The sequence below is a fragment of the Lipotes vexillifer genome, unplaced genomic scaffold, assembly GCF_000442215.2.
Source record: "Lipotes vexillifer unplaced genomic scaffold, Lipotes_vexillifer_v1.1 scaffold890, whole genome shotgun sequence".
Taxonomy (NCBI): domain Eukaryota; kingdom Metazoa; phylum Chordata; class Mammalia; order Artiodactyla; family Lipotidae; genus Lipotes; species Lipotes vexillifer.
This window is the reverse complement of record NW_006776053.1, coordinates 1,155,068-1,173,236: the sequence shown is the minus strand read 5'-3', so window position 1 is coordinate 1,173,236 and position 18,169 is coordinate 1,155,068. Positions and strand designations below refer to the sequence as shown.

The 18,169-nt window shown below is 57.9% G+C and overlaps 2 protein-coding genes across 3 annotated transcripts in view; one reads left to right on the top strand and one right to left on the bottom strand.

Moving 5' to 3' along the window:
* NR5A1 (nuclear receptor subfamily 5 group A member 1) overlaps positions 1-13,651 on the top strand; it is a 25,512-nt gene extending 11,861 nt beyond the window's left edge. Inside the window, exons 5-7 of one of the 2 annotated variants that reach the window (XM_007450250.1) lie at positions 3,003-3,122; positions 5,045-5,192; positions 12,703-13,651. In XM_007450250.1, the coding sequence (XP_007450312.1) occupies positions 3,003-3,122; positions 5,045-5,192; positions 12,703-12,950 (516 nt within the window). In that variant the 3' untranslated portion in view covers positions 12,951-13,651. The remainder of the gene's footprint in view (positions 1-3,002; positions 3,123-5,044; positions 5,193-12,702) is intronic. The other variant, XM_007450251.1, reaches the window with a different exon arrangement.
* A 3,771-nt stretch (positions 13,652-17,422) lies between these two features.
* Positions 17,423-18,169, bottom strand: part of ADGRD2 (adhesion G protein-coupled receptor D2) — a 29,136-nt gene continuing 28,389 nt past the window's right edge. Inside the window, 3 exon segments of the mRNA XM_007450256.1 lie at positions 17,423-17,496; positions 17,910-17,964; positions 18,073-18,151. Coding sequence (XP_007450318.1) covers positions 17,423-17,496; positions 17,910-17,964; positions 18,073-18,151 — 208 coding nt within the window.

Below are 18,169 nucleotides of genomic sequence, written 5' to 3'. Positions count from 1 at the left end.
TGTGTTTTTCTTATATAAAAAAAGGGGTGTGTGTGTGTGTGTGTGTGTGTGTGTGTGTGTGTGTGTGTGTGTGTGTGTGTGTTCATCTGTGTGGGGAGTGTTTGGAGTTTGGTGTCTTTATGTGTCCATCTAGGGGAAGAGCTAGTAAAGAATCTGGAAGCACGATTGCTTGGCTGGTGGGGAGGGGAACCTGGGCCAGGGCAGCGTCCCCAGAATAGCTGACCATGGGTTCCCAGAGCCCTTCATGACTGACACCGCTGTGCTCATATATTTTCTCTAACCAAAAGAGGGAGGATTTATTTTTTTCCATTTCTCAGAATAGGAAATCAGGGCCGGAGAGGGTGTGTGGCTAAGCGGGAATCAGAGGGCACAGGGCACCAAAGCCCAGCCACCGTAGTGCATCTCTCTGCCCTGCACCCCTATCAGCCCCGTGGGCAGGGCTGCCCCCACTCCCGGGGTCTGAGGTCTGGGTACAGAGTCTGCTCCCAGGGCTTGGCCAGCCGGGTCACTGTGACCCCTTCTGCTTTCTGCCCAAAGCTCAGTCAGCTTATCTCCTAATTCTCCCCCTTATCTCTTGCGCTTCCACCTCCCCACCCCCTGTTCCTTTAATTCAGGCACAAGGGTGTCTGCTCCCTAGGGCCCCAATAGGTGGGGAGCAGAACCCAACCCTGCACGTCCTCCCTCTCCCAGTGCGACTGGCAGCCCCACCCTCCCCAAGACCCCTCCCAGTGGGCCAGTGCGACTCCCTGACCAGGCACCTCCTGCTTGGGCTCCAGGAGTGCCAGCCCCCCCGCCCCCCCAAGAAGAGCAGCCCAGGCGGGTGGTCTGTGCAGAGCCCAGCTCCCTGCGGTTACCTGAGGGGAGCCTCTGCTTCCTTATCTGTAGTGGGCAGGGGTGAGGAGTCCCGGGCGTGTTGGGAACAGGGCCTGGTCTAGGCGCTCACTGAGCCTTGCCTCCCTCCTTGGAAGCTGTGATGGGGAGGCTCTCTGGGGACCAGCCACTTCCTGAGGCAGGATAAGCCGATAAGGCGATAAGGCGAGGTGTCTTTGCAGTGCATCCTTGCCTGGTTCTCAGTCTCTCCCGGCCCCTCCCATCCAGGGCTACCTGTGGCTGAGCCTTGGGTCCCCCTGGCTGGGCTTCCTGTTCTGACAGTAATGGGGCTCTAGGATGGACCTTCTGCTAGGAGATGGAGGGGGAGGTATGGGTTCTTGACATGGAGGGGAGGGGAGGAGGGGAGGGTGGGAGGCTGGGGACTCAGAGCAGGATAGAGACAGACCCTTCCTCTTGTTCTCAGCCACACAGGCTGGGGAAGGGCTGAGCAGGCGAGGCCTGGAGGAAGCCTGACTGTGTGTCCAAGCTGCTCACTTTGCTCTTTATCCACTTTTCTCTCCCTTTGTCTGTCTGAGAACAGGCCCCAGGGCCACTCCCAGGAGAGGAGCAGAGCAGAGGGCGGTGGGGGGGGGGCTTCTAGCCCCCGAGAAGAGAGAGCTGTTGGTTAGGGCTGGGCCAGTTTCTTTTCAGGCCAGGGGCTGCCTGGGCTACTCTGGTCTCCAGGTTGGGGGTTGTTCCTCCCAGAGCCCACAGGTGTCAGGGAAGACAGAGGCATGAATGGTGCCATCAGATGTTGCAGGTGCCATGTCCAGAGGATGGGGAGAGCTTCATGGGTGATGTAGTGAGCCTGCCGTGAACTCTAGGGTGGCAAGGGTGGGTCTTCCTGCACACCTAGTGCCAAGAGCAGAGATGAACTAGACAGAGCTGTGTGACCTTGGGTAAGTTACTTGACCTCTCTGAGCTCAGTGTCCTCTCTCCATGGATTGGGGATAACATTAGTACCAACTACAAAGGCTTGTGGAGCTGCAGTGCAGTGACTGTTAGCTATGGTGATTTGCATTCACTGTAGGGCATGGCCCAGGAAGGTGCCTGGGGGGGTGCCCGTTGGGTCGATGGCAGCTGGCTGATGAGCCACGGATGCTGAAAGGGACTGGAGTCTGCACTGTGTCCTCCTAGGATGACACGCTGCACCCAGCTCAGTTCTGAACACCCAGAAGTGTTCAGTATTTGTCACTGTGGAGAGTTGTGGACCGAGAATGCCAGCCGTGGCCCTGGCCTGGCTCTGCCTCTCTCTGACCCCAGGAGAGTCCCTTGCCCTCACTGGGTGGCAGATTATTCGTCTGGAAATAGGAGTTTAGGCCAGGAGATCCCTAAGGGCCCTTCTGGCTCTGGCATCCCATGGTCCTGAGTCCCACTCGTCATTGTCATGAGGGTCTACTCTTGCCATGCTAGAATGTGGCGATCCCCCAGACTGGAGGATAGGCCCTGCCCTCACACTGAGCGCCCCTCAGTGCAGCCTGGGGATTCAGAATCGGCCCCATGTGCCCTTCTATTCCTGCTTCTGATGTAGACCGTTGCCAGCCACCTGCTCATTCCCTGGGCCGGACCTCCTCTCTTCCCATGAACTTCAAAGCTCTGCACAAGACTGCGAGGAAGCCCTCTGTTTTCTCTACATGGCTCCTTTTTGAGTGATTCAGGCTGCTAGAGATGTGACCACAGGACAAATGGGCACAAGGAAAAATTAATACTAATCTTCCCTTGCATTTAAAGGAATCCTTCACAAAACACTTCTGTGGACATTATTCTGTAACATTTATTGTGGGCTTAATATGTGCCAGACCACCTTCTAATACTTTGCCCACTTTCCAGATGAGAAAACTGAGGCCCAGAAAGGTTACAGAACTTGCTTAAGGTCATACAACTTGTAAGAGGCAGAGCCGGGGCCTGAGCACCTCCGTTGGACCCTCTTGTTATTTTGCTAGACCCCTGCCCCTGCCACACTTTGATGAAGAAGACACATGGGTAAACTGGACACAGAGGTTGGGCAGCTTGCCCAGGTCACATACCCAGCTGAACTGCTGAACTCAGAGCTGGGAGGAGGAGCAGCGAGGGGACGGTCCCCAGCTGGGCCGTGGCTGGACCCCGGACTCCTGTGTGCCTCTTCCTTGCAGGTGGCCGACCAGATGACACTACTGCAGAACTGCTGGAGTGAGCTGCTGGTGTTCGACCACATCTACCGTCAGATCCAACATGGCAAGGAGGGCAGCATCCTGCTGGTCACTGGGCAGGAGGTGACCAGACCCTACTGTGCTCTGTCCTGACCCCCCACCATGCACTTCCAGAATTCTGGGCCCAGAAGAGGTCCTAGGCCTCTCCAGGGCTGGCCCTGGGCACCACTGAATATCAGCCCTTTCCCCAGGTTCATGGGATACCCACCAGCCCGACCTCCCTCTGATCAGCCCTAGCTTTGACCTTGAGAGGAACCAGGCCCTGGGAGCCCTGCTCTGGGGGAAGCAGCTCAGGGATGTGGGGAGGGTCAGGGAGGCTCTTGGAGGACGTGATGGTGGCGCTGGGTAGTGAAAGAATAAATAAGGGCCGGTCGGGTAGTGACGGGGTGGAGGGGCAATCCCCACCTCCACACACGCAGAGGAGGCAGCACGGGCCAGGCTTAGAGAGGCAGGTTAGGACTGCTGAGCTGCCGGGAGCTGCCGGTGTGCTGGGACATGGGTTTGGTGGGCAGGTGCCCTGTGGTGGCTGGGATGAGGTGAGAGATAAGGTTGGAGGTGTGGCTGGGGGCTGGGATGGGCAAGACCTTGCAGGTTCTAAATCCTGAATGATAGATGGAAGGATTGCTGGCTGGCTGGCTGGCTGAATGGGTGGGCAAAGGGGTCTGGGCCCCAAAGAGCTCAGAGTCAGAATTTGGGCACTCTTAGAGCAGGGAATTGGGGGCACTAGGATGGGAAGCAGGTGGGGTGGCTCCTGGAATCAAGCAGGGAACATCAGAAGAGTTTTAAGTGGGGAAGGACACAACCAGGTTGTATATGAGGAAGCGCATGGAGGGGACAAGATGGTGGGTGAGGAGGAAATGAAGGCAGCCACCTGCTGCTCAGAACACTGGGGACCTGGGAGGGCACAATTCAAGGAGGAGGGGAGAGGAGGTGTAGGGGAAATGGAGGGAAGTAGGGAGAAGGGAAGGGAGGTTGATGCCCAGGGTCTAGCCTGGTGGAGGGAGCATCACTCCTGGGGGGGGGGGATACAGGAGGAGTGGGTTTCATAGGTGCTTGGGGAGAGAGATTGGAGACTGAGGCCCTGCTCCCACCCCCTACCTCCAACCCTTTGTCCTCATCCTCTGTTCTCACCTGGGTGTCTCAGGCCATCCAGGGCCAGCAGAATGCTGGTTGCAAGGGTGTAACTTTGAGGCCACCTGGGCGAGCACATGAAAGCGTCTGAGGTGTGAGTGTCAGCGCCTGTCAACACATGGGTGGAAGTCTCTGAGGCTATGGGACAGTCCTGTGCGTGCGTGCGTGCGTGCGTGCGTGTGTGTGCTCCTGTATTTTATTGTGCAAACATCTCCACACACATAAGTGGGTAGGTGTTGAGATCTGCCCGTCACCATGTCAGTGGGAACATATACACAGGCATGTGTCTGTCTGTGTTACCCTGTGATGTGACCCTACAAGGGTGTGTGTGTGTGTGTGTGTGTTCACGTCCTGAAGCAGGTGGACAAGGCTGTGAGTGTGTCCCTCCATGTGTGTGAACGTGAGCTGAGGTGTGGCCACATCTGCAGTTCAGGTGTCCATGTGTGGGCCCCGGGCGGTCATGTGGCCACATCCACGCGGATCCAGGCACGGCTGCCCCGCCCCCCACCCAGTGCGACGTGGTGCTCACTGCAGACACCACACAAAACACAAAAGCTGCTTGTACCACTGGGCCTGGCGGCAGCTCTTTGTGCATGAAGGACCCTTCAGCTCTCCCTCTGCACACACCTGCCTGGTGTCGGCTCTGCTGCGCGGGGGCCCTCAGTTCTGGGCAGGGCAGTGGGAGCAGAGCTGGGAGCCTGGGAGGGGTCCAGGGGCCTGAGGAGGTGCCGCGCCTCCCCCACCCCACCTGGCTCAGCTCCAAGGCTGGGCACCCCTGACCCCCAGCTTCTGACCAGTGCCTCCTATCCACGGCCTCCCCTCGTGTCCCTGACCCCTGCCCTCTGCCCACCCAGGTGGAGCTGACCATGGTGGCCACCCAGGCAGGCTCTCTGCTTCACAGCCTGGTGCTTCGGGCGCAGGAGCTTGTGCTGCAGCTGCACGCGCTGCAGCTGGACCGCCAGGAGTTCGTCTGCCTCAAGTTCCTCATCCTCTTCAGCCTCGGTGAGTGGGCTGAGGGAGGCCTGGCCTGAGGGTGGGGGTTGGGCTGGCAAGGAGACCCTAAGGTGGGGCTCTCCGATGGGGGCCTCTCTTAGTGAATAAAGGGGACCTGGCCCAGGGCCTGCTTCCTCTCTGGGCCTGAGTTTCTTTGTTTGGAAGGACAGAAGGCCAGGATAATGTCTAAGACTTGCCCTTGATGGGACAAGGAACCCTCCTGAGGATGTGGTAGATTCCCAGCTGACAGCCCTAGAAAAGTGCCGATGCCACCCCAGAAAATGCCCTTGTGATTTCAGGAGCTTCTGATCCCTGACTCCCATCCTGAGGTCCCTGTGTTTCCTAATTCCCCACTCTAAGGGTGTCTGAATTCTGACTCTGAGCTCTTTGGGGCCCAGACCCCTTTGCCCATTCATTCACTCATTCAAAAAAGACCCCAAATCCCTGTCTTCAAGGAGCTGACCTTCTGTTGGGGAGAGAGACAATAAGCATAATATGGTTAGTAAAATGTATAAATTAATGAAATGATTCGTAAAATGTATAGCCTGGAAGATTTCGGTAAGTGCCAGGGAGGAAAACAAAGCAGGGCCGGGGCAGAGGGCCAGCCCAGCCCGCCAGCTCACCTGGCTCCCCAAGTGTCTGCTGTCTCCCTCCGTTTGCCCTCCTAACCCCAGCCCAGCCTGTGCCGCTCAGGTCTCCACCCTCCCTCTGAGCTCTCATCAGGTCAGCCTCCTTTTGTCCTTCACCCAGCAAGCATGTCCAGTACCCTCCCTGTGCCCAGCAATGCTGCGTTCACAGAGGTTTTCCCTGCTCTCAGGCGGCTCCCAGTCTGGGAGAGGCCTACAGCCAGTGCCATCAGGGCTGAGACAGAGAGATGGGGAACCCAGGATGGGGAGCAAGGGATCTGCCGGGAAGATTTCCTGGAAGGACATCTGAGCAGGGTCTTGGAGGATGAGTAGGAGTTTGTTGGGGGGGGGGAATAAATCTTTTAGCAGAGGTGTAGATGGGATGGAAGGTTGGAACAGAGGGGCGTGAATGCCTTGTCACCTGGGGAGGGGGCAGAATCGAGACACTGTCTTTGTGGCAGATGGCATCACAGCCACAGTCTGGCAAGGGTGTGCCTGCTCAAGAGTGGGGGCAGCTGGGGAAGCAGTGGGTAAAACAAGCTGGGAGGGGGTGATTAGTGACGTACTGACTGGGGGAAGCCCTGTGTTCAGGCCGTGGCCGTGTGACTGGGTGCCTGGGCTGGGCCTCCTGACTCTGCTGGCGCAGCAGGTTGGTAGCTGGAGGGCGTATCGGCAAGGCTGCAGGGGTTGGTAGGGGTCGAGCATGCTGGGGGGTGAGGGCTGAATCTCGGGCAGCCAGTTAGGAGCCTGAAGCCCTTGGCGGGGCCTCAGGGACCTGAGCCAGGCTGGCTCCAGCTGGGGAAGCCCCCTTCCTCCTCTGCCTGCAGTGGTACCCTCCTCCCAACCTCAGTTTCACCAGAGCCACAGATGTGTGTGGTTTGGGGTGTGCAGGCTCCAGGGGTCATGTCCGTGTCTGTGCCTTCGTTTTCGCGCATGTATAGACTGTGAACTTTTATGGGCTAGTGGGATTTTATGTGTCATGTGGTGTGAGCAATCTGTATATGGCTGAGTGGTGACTGTGGAGATGTGAGGGATTTGAGGGGCGTGCTTGGGACACACTGTATTGTAGTGTGGGTTCTGTGGTGGTTTGTGAGGTGACAGTTCTTGACCTGACCTTCGTCAAGAGGCCACTAGGAGGTCTTGGGGAGGGTGGGGCTGCGGGCCACCAGGTTCCTTGGCCAGGGCTCCATCTTGGTGCCCCCTGCAGAGCAGGGACCACGTCTTGGCTCTCCAGACCACCCGGGGCCTGAGGCACATGCCTGCAGCCCTCAGCCCCTCTTCCTACAAAAGCCCCGGTGCTGGGGACTGCCAGGCCTGGCACAGCCTTGGCCTCCACCAGGTGATAAGTCCAGGATTCCTCCTTCTATGGGGTGTAGGGAGGACATCAAGGCTGAGCGCAGCCCTCCTCTTCTGGGTCCAGGCAAGGAGCTGTACTCAGAACCATGAGTGCACAGCCCCTCCTGCATGCCAACGTTCATCCTGTTTTCCAGAGGAGGCAGTTGGGGCCGGGAGACTGGGAGGGTCTACAGTGCTTGGCTGGAACAGGCTGGAGCGGGTGGGACGGAGGAGTGAGAGTGTGCACATGTGTGTGCACATGCGAGGCAGGGTGGAGCAGTGGTTAGGAAAGGGGACTAGCGATGGACCACCTGCATTCTAAATCTAGACTCTCTCTCTGCTTGTGGGCCCTTGAGCAAGTCACTCCCCTCTCTGAGCCTCTATTTCCCCATCTGTAAGAAGAACATCATAATCATCTTTAACTTGCTATGAGATTTAATGAGAAAATTCCCCAAAATGTTCAGTGCATGGCCTGGCCCCTCAGAGTATGCATCAGTATTGTTTCTATCATAGCCATCATTAAGTTCACGAGCAAGTGAACAAGTTAGTGAATGAAGTGAAGGAAGGAACGAGTCTCTCTCTGTCTCTATTGCACACTGTGTGTCTGGCACAGTGCCTTGTCTTTGGGGACAGTGACCCTCAGGGTGGGGGCCAGAAACTCTAGTGGTATTGGGGCTGTGAGGGGAGAAGACCCGGGACCCAGGCCTGTCCGAGCTCGTAGGTGTGCAGTGAGAGGAGCCCAGGGGAGCCACAGGGGCCGCTGGCTGACAGGTTTCAGGTGTGGAGAGGAGCCTGGGCAGTCCAGTGTGATCAGGGCTGGGCCAAAGAGGAGAAGACAACTATGCCTAGGATATCAGGGAAGTCTTCTTGGAGGAGGGGCCTCTGAGCTGAGCCTTGTAGTATGAGCAGGAGTGTTCTGGGTGAAACAAAGCAAGCAGCAGCAAGGGCACTCCAGACTGAAGGAACAGCTTGTGCACAGGGATGGGTGATCCTGAAAGTCTGGAAGCACCTGTGGGGCAGGGAGAGGGTGAGGAGGAGGCTGGAGAGGTGGGCAGGGGCCGAGCTGTGCAAGGCCTTGAATGCCAGGCCAGTACGTTGAACCTTCCCTTGGGGAGGATTTTCAGCAGGGAGAAACATGATCAAGGTTGCATTTTGGCAAGGTCCTTCCAACTGCAGCATGGGAAAAGGATGGCAGGTGGCAACCCAGAGCCCTGCAAGAGGCTAGACGTGGGGCTGGGGTGAAGTGGATAAATTTGGGCAAGACGAGGGGGAAGATTTGCCCAGAGTCTGGAAGGTGGGAGGGGGCTATTCCCATGATCCCACCCAGACCACCAGAGCTGGGTCCCCAAGGGAACTGGGGCACAGAATGGGGTGGCCACTTGCCCCTTGTCCTCCAGCTGGCATGCTGGACATCACCCCGGGGCAGCGCGTCCCTGGGCTGCTTCAGCCTGAACTTGTGTGATGGCTGTCCCCCAACCCCTCCACCCTTCAGCCCGCTCAGTGCCTCCTTCTTGCCTGCCTCCACAGAAGGGTGCCATTTGGTGTCTAAATAGCCGGCTCAGGCAGGCGCGAAGGCAGGTAAGGAGGTTTAATTAAAATTAGTGCCTCTCTCCTGGCAATCACGGTGTTTATGAAGATGGGCCCGGCTGGCATTGTTCCGCAGAGGACTTAATCGAAGCTTAATGGATTGACCTAACATTCGATTTTCTGACTTGCATTGAGGCGGCGGCAGCAGCATTCCCTTAAGCGTTTGCAATTTACCCACTGCTCGTGCCAACAAAAGGCGGCCTGAATAGCAGCCCCACTCGAGGGGCCATTGTGCGCGGGGGCGCCTGCCTGAGTCACCGCTATTGGGACAACATTCTTTATGTCTCGCTGGAATGAAAGGATTATTCAAATATTCAATTAAACCGTGAAAAGGGGGCTTTTCTGAGAACCTGGGGGCCCCCTGGCTCCGCAGAGCTAGCGGGCTGCTCTCGGGGGTGGGGTTGCCATCTCCCAGCCCCCTCCTACCTCCCACCCCCCGGATTGCTGGGAGCTGAGCAGGCCCGGCTCCAGCCCGCGGTGCCTCAAGGCCCAGAGCTGGGCAGATGAGGTCCAGTTCTTCGGTGCCCTGAGAGGCGGAGATTAATCTGCCCCCGTTTTTCAGATGACGGGAAACTGAGGCTCAGACTGGGGAAGGGACTTGCCCCGGGTCACCTAGCTGGTGGTGGAGCTGGGGTTTGAGCCCCTGACGCACGAAGGGGGCGTCTCCAGGTTTGTGTGTCTAAGGAAGGAAGGGTGTGGTGTACCGAGGGTTGCTGGCTCTGTCACATCCAGCAACCCAGCGAATCTTCACGACAGTCCCTTTAGAGGCAGGCTGGGAGAAGGGGCGTGACTTGACCACGTTTCTCTCCAAGAAGGTGTCCAGAGTAACCTTCCTGGGGAAACCAAGGACCCCAGGCTTGGTGGCCCTTGGACAGGACTCCTGAGTTGGATGGAATATAAAGTCATCACGTCATCTAATCCCCCAGGAACCAGGGTCCAGGCTTGACCCCTCATCCAGGCCTGACCCCACCTCTGCTTGCCCATAGTGCTTTGGAGCCAGAGAGATCTGGGTTTGAATCCTGGCTCTGGTATCTGTTGTGTGCTCCAGGCCTGCCCCACTGTCGCTGTCCATGGAAGATGCCCTTTCCTGCCTGCCTGGGTGTCTGTGGGGATTAAGTGATGGAGGGGGTGGGGGCGGGGAAGGTGCAGCAGGTGCGGGGGAAACAGCTCTCCTGTCTTGTACTGTAGTGGCCAGGGCTCAATTAGTGACCATGCTTCCCGCCCCCAGCCCTGTAGCCCACCTTGTGGGGGCAGTGGGGGTCTCCAGCCTCCCGAGAGCTGCAGGACCCGTAGAGCTGCTAGGAGGGGGGTGTCCCTGAAAGCTGTCCTTGTTCTGTACCTCCCCACCCTGCACTCCGCCCTGCTGTCCCTGTCACACTGCTGCTGGGAACAGTAAATCCTGGTAAAGCCGAGGCTCTGGTTGGTCCTCCCCAGCCCCCTCCCACTCCTGCCTCTACTGCAGCATCTTATCCAGTCCTCCCCATACCCTCACCTGTTTCTTCTGGGCCCCTTTACTGCTGTGTGGCCTTGAGCTGGTCCCTACCCTTCTCTGGACCCCCAGCCTCCTATTGTAAATTGTCAGAAGACAAGTAGGAGAACTGCCCTGGGGATGGTGGGGACTGAAGGTAGATTGGGTTGGAAAGAGATTGGGAAAGGGACGGGGCCAGTTAAGAACCTCTTGCCCCCAGGAGACGCTAGTTAGGTGGGGAGATTTCCCATGACCTTTGAGCTTATTTGGAGAGGGCCAGGCTAGGGAACAGGGCTGCTATGTACAGTTGGGCAGGTTGTTTACTGGACAAGGGCACCTAGACAGGGGAAAGGTAGAGGCTGAAATCCAGCCTGCATGCCCCTCACCAAGCTGTCTTTCTGTGGACATGGGGGACCTTATTTCTAACTGACACAAGGTGCCTTGTGGGCTAATGGTGATCCTGCGGAGGCCAGGAAGAATATGACCCTGGCTCACTTACTGAATGTGGTGAGGGGGATGGGGACGAGGATGGGGGGAGGCCCAGATCCTGCCATACGCCCTGGGTCCAGCTTGGGTTTCCCTAAATCCGACTTTGGACAACACAGGCCTCGGCGGGCATGCTGGGGGCGGCTGGGGATCAGGGTTGCCAGGAGCGTCCAGCCCTCCTGGCGCAGTGGGTGTTAAGAGGGATTACAAGGGCCAAGGGCTGTGCATGCTGGGCTCCGGACTCCCCCGCAGCAGCAGGGCTGGGGGTGATGGGAACGCAGGGGAAGTGGATGGACGACCATCTTCTGAATCGCTGGACGATGCATCCCAGGCCTGGCGGAGCTTGGAGCGGGGGATGGGGACAGGTCCTGTGGGTTCCTGCCGACTTGCAGCCCCTCGGCAGGGCACCAGCTGGTGATGCTGCCCAGGAGCTGAAAAAAGCCTGCAAGCAGCGATCAGGACTCCTGTGACAGGAAACTGGCCCTCCACGGGCACCCCTGGGGGCCAGGCACCTGTGCAGTGCCCTGGCACCCGAGCTCCCCCCGCTGCAAGGTGGGCACGGCCCCTTTCGTAGAGGAGGAAGGCCTTCAGGTCGGGAGAGGACAGGGCACAGGCCACCGATTCTAAATGGTGGGGCTGGGATTTGAACAACCATCTACTTCACGCTAAAGACAATTTTTATTTCTTCACTGGACCTTCAGGACAGGGGATGCATTAATCACACTCCTCTCTCCCTGGTACAAATGATCATTGGTCCACGCAGAGCCACCCACCCACCTCTCCCTCCCATCACCAACCGTCCCTTTTGCGTTTACCTCGGTTCTTCTTGTTTGTCTCTGTTCTTAACACAAGGTGCATGCTTTGTGCGCTAGTGTTTTTAATTTAAGTAGGTGGCTTTACTTTATAGATCTCATTCTGGATCTCCCTTTTTTGTTTTTTATCCTATTTTTTGTATTTTTTTCCCACTCAGCCCCATGGTCTTAAAAGCCCGTCCATTTGCTCAGTACTGTGTCTGCTCCATTACTTCTGTCTACTGCACTGGACTCCCGGGGATGCAGCCACCACCTGGCCATCCAGGCCACCTCCCCATCACCGTAAATATTGTTGCAGTGAACGTCCACGGCCCCATGAGAAAATTTCCTTGGGGTACCAGAGCCTCTTGATTGGTCAGAGCATGGACCAAAGGAGTGCCTGTCACACTCTAGCATGGGGGATGGGACCCCTCCACTCACAGTGCGCCTCTCTGGTGATGGTGCTGATGGGGGATAATGATGATGGTGGCGGAGTGGTGATGCTGATGGCGCCTACCCCGAGGATGATGGCAACAGGATGGTTTTGACCATGGGGCTGGGGATGGTGTTTTTCCTGGACATGGTGAGAGTAGGAGTAATAACAACACTAACACACTGAGTCTTATGAAGTGCCGGACACTGTTCTTCTGAGCACTCTCTACATATCAACTCCCTTAATTCTCACAACAATCTTGTGAAGTAGGCACTACTGCCACCCTGTTTTGCAGATGAAGAAATTAAGAGGTTAAATAACGTGTCCAGGGATACACCTGGTGAGGCTGGTGATGGTCTCGGTGATGACGGTGGGGTCGATGACAATGGCAGCAGTGGTGGTGACAGGTGCTTGTGGCTGTGTGGTCATGGTGGCCGTGTGTGTGATAACCGCAGGCCTGTTAGTGTCAGTGACTGCCGCTGATGGTGGTGTTCAACCAAGGTGTTGATGGTGATGGTGATCAAGGTGGTGACGGGAACGACGGTGGTTTGATTGTTGATGGCAGCAGGGACCACGTGTGTGAAAACCAGGGATGCTGGTATCGGTGACTGATGCTGGTGGCAGCGTTCATCAACAACGGTAATGGCACCATGGTGGTGACAGGGAGATTGTGGTTCATTGTCGATGGTGGCAGTGCCTACGTCTTTGGTGATCATAGGGATGTTGGCGTTGCTGATGCCAGTGACGGTGCTGATGATGTGATGGGGCTGGTGAACGGCTCCTCCCTTTGCAGATGTGAAGTTCCTGAATAACCACAGCCTGGTGAAGGATGCTCAGGAGAAGGCCAATGCCGCCCTGCTCGATTACACCCTGTGCCACTACCCGCACTGCGGAGACAAGTTCCAGCAGCTGCTGCTGTGCCTGGTGGAGGTGCGGGCGCTGAGCATGCAGGCCAAGGAATACCTGTACCACAAGCACCTGGGCAACGAGATGCCCCGAAACAACCTGCTCATCGAGATGCTGCAGGCCAAGCAGACCTGAGCTTGGGCCAGTGACGGGGGGGAAGGGGGGGCCGGGGCCGGGGGAGGGGCCGCAGCACCCCTGTGGTCTCCAGATGGTTTATTTGATTATGCTGACCCAGGACCCCACCATGTAGGCCCCTGCCCCTGAGCTCTCTGAAGCCCTGCGTTTGGGAAGGTGGGTGAAGGTGGGCAGGGCCTGGCTGAGGTGGGGTGGTCTCCACTAACCACTGGCACTTGCCTGCCACCCGGAGTGCCCCAGGGAGGTGGCTGCTAACCACTCCCTCCCTCCCCCTGCTCCCAGCTATCCGTCCTGGAGTCTGGTGCACAGGCCCAGGGAGGAGGTTCGGCTTCCCTGGTGGGCCTCAATGTCCCTTGAGTCAGAGGTCATCCCTTCCCCCTCTCCTGGAAACAGAGGCAGAGAGAAGTTGAGCGGACACATCAACTCGGGCTGGGGGGCGGGGAGGGGGGCGGGGAGAGGAGGGTCTCCAGGACTCCCTCCCAGAGACCAGGAGGGAAGCCCTCTGTTTTGTAAACTAGGGATAACAGAGTTTGCAAAATTAGGCAAGGGACTGGTGGGCCCTAGAGGACACTGGGAGACTGGTTAGGACCCAAAGACCTCCTCCCTAAACCTTCTATCCCATCTGATGTCTGCAGGGGAGAATTTTGACATGTTATCTGCAAAGAATTTTGCTGCAATCATCTTTCTAACCCTCTCCCGGCAGAGAAGTTTGGCACAATCAACTGTTCTAGCCCCACCCACGGTTGGCCCTCCAGGCTGGTATTTATCTGCAAAGCTGTAGTCAAGAAGTTTTTTGTTTGTTTGTTTTATTTGTTTTTTAATTTAGATACTCCTTGAAAGGTGTGTATGTGGAGGGGCAGGGGACAAATTTGAGGTCTGAGGCTGGGACTGGGGATTAGCACCAAGACCAGCCCATGGATTCTTTCCAAACACCCTCATACCAAGTACCCCATGGGTGGTGCTGGGTCGTTATTTCTGAGCCCTCACTCCAATCCAGAGAAGAGCTTGCCCCCCACCCCCACCCCAGCCCACTAGAGGAACAGCAGCCTGACCTGCGGGGGGCTCAGAGTCTCTGTGGGTGGGAATCCAGGTGATCTTGGGGAGGATGTATGGGTCTCCAGATCAGGGACATTGCTGATGAGCCGTCTTTCACTGGCCCTTCCCATTGGGTTCCTTACTGTACACCCTTGAAGCTGGGCCTTAACTCCCTGGCCTCAACTCCTGTCCTATGTCCTGAGAGACACTCTCCAGGGCCAGACACAGGGGAGGGGCCTCAGCTGTCCTCTGCCGCCAGGCTGGGCATCCAACTGTCTGTCCTGCTTTCACGTTGCCGCTGCAGCTTGCGCTGAGCTCGCCCAGCTGGAGATGACTGGGCATCCCCGCCCCCGCCTTCGACCACCCTGTCTCAGTCCTCCCCCCTGAAACGTGTACCCCTGGCCAGGCTGGTGACTCCCAGCCCCCAAGTGAGAAGTGCCCTTAAGGCCCCCACAGTGCCCGCAGCCCTGGAATAAATTTTGCAGTTAGTTTCCAGCTACCTTTGCCTATCTACATTCTAGGGCCCAAGGAGAGCCTCCTAAGTGGGTTTGGGCTGTCTAGGGCGGGGCCGAGCGCCGAATGGGACGAAGGCAACACCTAGGTAACTTTCGGTTCCAAACTCGGGGGAGGCAGGATGGGGTGTGAGGGCCAAGGTGGGGGATAGCAGGCACTGCTGGGGGGCCTTTGGGCCCCACCTCATCCCTGGGGCCCTGCCAACCCTGGGAGGCCTGGGAGATGCTTGGGCTTTCTGGGGACTCAGCCTCACTGCCACCCTGGTGTGCATCTCAGCTGCCATCTTGGGCAGAAGGGAACAGTCATTTAATGAGCATCTACTATATGCCATCCATCACTTCACTGTCCCTGCAGTAGCCTGTGAGGCACTTGGCAAGGGCCCTTAGTTGGCCATCTGCTGGGGCAGATTCAAACCTGGATCCACCTGACTTCAGGGCACTAGCCCTTTCCTCTCCGTCCTCCGGTGGCACACCCACAGGCCCCAGGCCTGGCCCCTCTCACTTGCTTGGTGGCAGCAGTGAGCACAGCCAACTCTGAGGACTGCTTCCTCTGCTCCAGGTGCCCTTCCAGGACTTCGCCTGCCTTGTCCACTGGTCTTGCCCCATCTGCTCTTCGCAGCCGCTTTGGTAGGTGGCAGCCCCAGATTACAGATGAGGAAACTAAGGTGAAGTGTCCTGTCCAAGGTCACCCACTGAGAAGGGCCAACCATGATGCAAACTTCCATCCCCCTGACACGCCTTGACCAACCTGACTAATTTATCTCCAGAGCCACTCCTGCTCCTCTGTTCAAATTAGAAAAAGGCACCCCTTCTAGGGCGAGGCAGCCCCAGGCACACAGCTTGGCAGTGGCTTAGGCAAAGGGACAAAGCCTCCCTTTCCCTCTGGCAGCTCCAGAAGCAGACACCCTGGTTCCTGCCCCTGGAGACTGTTCAGTCTTGTAGGAGGACATTACCTTAATCAGATTGTTATCTGATGTGATGCATCATGTAACTGCACAAGATAAGGAAGTGATTGATTCTGCTCCTGGGGGGACAGGAAGTCTTCGTAGCTGACGTGTCATCCAAACTGAGTTTTGAAGGATGCCCAGGGGTTCACCAGCTAGATAAGAGTTGGGGTCAGTCCAGGCAGAGGCAGCAGTGTGAGCAGAGGGATGGAGGGGTGTCAACCAGTAAGTAGTGTTTGGGGACCTAAGAGGAGTTATTTTGGCTGAAGAGTGAAGACAGTGTGTTGAGGGGGAGGGAGAGTATGGAGCAGGGGGTGGGGAGACTGGAAAGGACTCCTTGGTCCCCAACCCTGACCGCCGGCCCGCCCGCCACCCCCCACCCACCCATATGATTAGCCTGGGAGGAGGCAGGGGCCCTCTGGTGGGGAGGGGAAGGAGTCAGAGGACACTGCAGGTGCAGAGAGTAGGGGCCACCAAGTGCCCAGCCCAGTTCAGTGCCACCTTCCTGCTGCCCCTCCAGCCCCCGGCCCCTCCACTCCTGCCCCACAGTAGCGGGCGGCGGGCTTTGCCTAACCTGCCGGGGCCGAGCACCCCGGTGGGTGAACCTCAGCAGTGGTGCCCAGCCTGCCACTGCTCCCCGGGGTGCCGCTGCATCTTCCCCGAGCAGGAACTACGCTCCTCCCCACGGAGGCCTGCTGTCTTTTCTCGCTGCCGGGGGCCTTCAAGGCCTTAAACTGCACTGTGCGCACAGTCCCCTGCACACCCTCCTCTGGCAACAGCTGACTTTTCCCGAGTGCCTGTGTGTGCCGGGCACTTGGACTAATACACAGGACAGCCTCATGTCACCTGCGGAGTGGGCCAGATGTCCCCCATTCTGCAGACGATGGACTGGCCTTTCAGAAGTTCCACAGCAGCCCCCATGCCCAGAATGAAATCCCCAGACCCCTGTGCTGTGTGGTGGGTTAACTACACCCCAGATAGATTTTGTCCCAGACTCAATGCAGGTGGGGCCCAGGGTGAAAGTGACCCTGAGGCCGTAGAGGGATCTGGGAGCAGCTTGTACCTTGATGGGTCTCTGGGCTTCTTCTCATGCAGCCCTGCCCCACCTCCACTCACCTGCATCTGGAGTGGCTATACCTCTGCTCCCTCCCCGCAGGGAGGCTGCTCTGACGCTCCTCAGCTGTGCCACGTCCTCTGGCAGCACTGGAGCCAGGCTGAGTTTAGAAGGACGGTGTTAACAGCCTCTGCACCCTAAGTCCCAGCCCCTGGGCCTCTCCTTTGCCTGGCCCCTACCTTGGGGCCCATCCTGGTGCCAAGCCCTAACACATCACCACTGCTGCTCACCTTAGCTCTGCAACCGGCTCTACCCAAGAGGAGACCGGGACTCAGAGAAGAATCTTGCTCTAGGCCACAGAATCAGTGGTGCCAGGACCTGGTCCCATAGCCAGATTCTGAGTTGGGGTCCTCTCGCAGCATGACACGTCAGACCTGAAGCCGTTCCACCTGCCCTGGTGCCTCCTCCGAGCAGTCTGCCTGGATGGCTCCCACTCACAGCGACTGCCACCCCCTGACCTCTATGTTACCCAGCCGGGGAGACCCAGGTATGAGTCGTGGAGACCTTCTCTGAGCCTCAGTTTTCTTTTCTGTACAATAGAGGTGATGGTGGTCTCAGGGCTGAGGTAAGGACCTGCAGCTCTAAGGCAGTACAAGGCTTAGCACCAGCCAGGTACACAGCAGGTGCTAGTAAGTGTTGGCTGCACCTGCCCTGATGGTGAAGCTGGGTCTGTCTTGAGTCCCAAAGCCAAAGTGGCAGCTTCCCTTGTCCCTCCCTCCTCCCAGGGAGACTGGCATCCCGTCCCCCTCCGCAGGCCAGGGTGACCCCCAGAGAAGGAAAGGTCACTACAGTGCCATTTATTACCAGAGACATCACGGGGCTGTCAGAACTTCAGGTCAGGAGGGGAGGGACAGAGGGGAGGGACAGTCACAGGCAGGAAGCTGAGGACAGAGCTGTGGGACCTGGCAGCGTAAGCGGGAGCACCAAGGCCAGGGCCTCCACTGGAAGGAGAGAGAGGCTGAGGCCCCTGGGAGTGGGGAGTGGTCTAGATGCTGCGTCTGTCCCTCAGGGGCCCCTGGTTGGGCCTTTCAGAGGTCCCCAGGTAGAGCTTGGAGGTTAGTTCCCATGTAATGTCTCTAGAAACCTGGGAGGAAAGTACACCCTTTGGGCTGGGCTTGCAGAGAACCAACATGGGGACCCACCCTCCCAATATGGGGATGGGGCTGGGAACTGGGGCTAAGGGAAGACCTTGGGCGGGATTCTGGCCTGGGTGACCCTGGCAGTCTCCCTCTCTGAGCCTTAGTTTCTCCATCTGGAGAACACCTGCAATGCCGGGGATGGGGGTGGTGGGGAGTTGGGGGGCGCCATGGACTTTCCGGAGGGAGGGGCAGGGGCAGGCCTGTGAGGGACACACAGCTGGCAGCCTTCACTCCCCCGCTCTTCTTGCTAGGGCCACCTGAGTGGGTCGCCTGGTGGGGCAGGGGGGCCTAGGGCATCGGAGGGCGGGACGGGTTGGGTGTTCCTCCGAGGCCGAGGTGGAAGCGGCTCCGTTGCTACGAGCGGCCTTAGCAACGCACCCATTCAGCGGAGACAAAGGCGCTGTCGCTTGAGTGCAGAGGCACTGCTGCGGCTCTCTTGTTCCCACAGACGCTGCGACTGCGGGGTGTGGGGGGG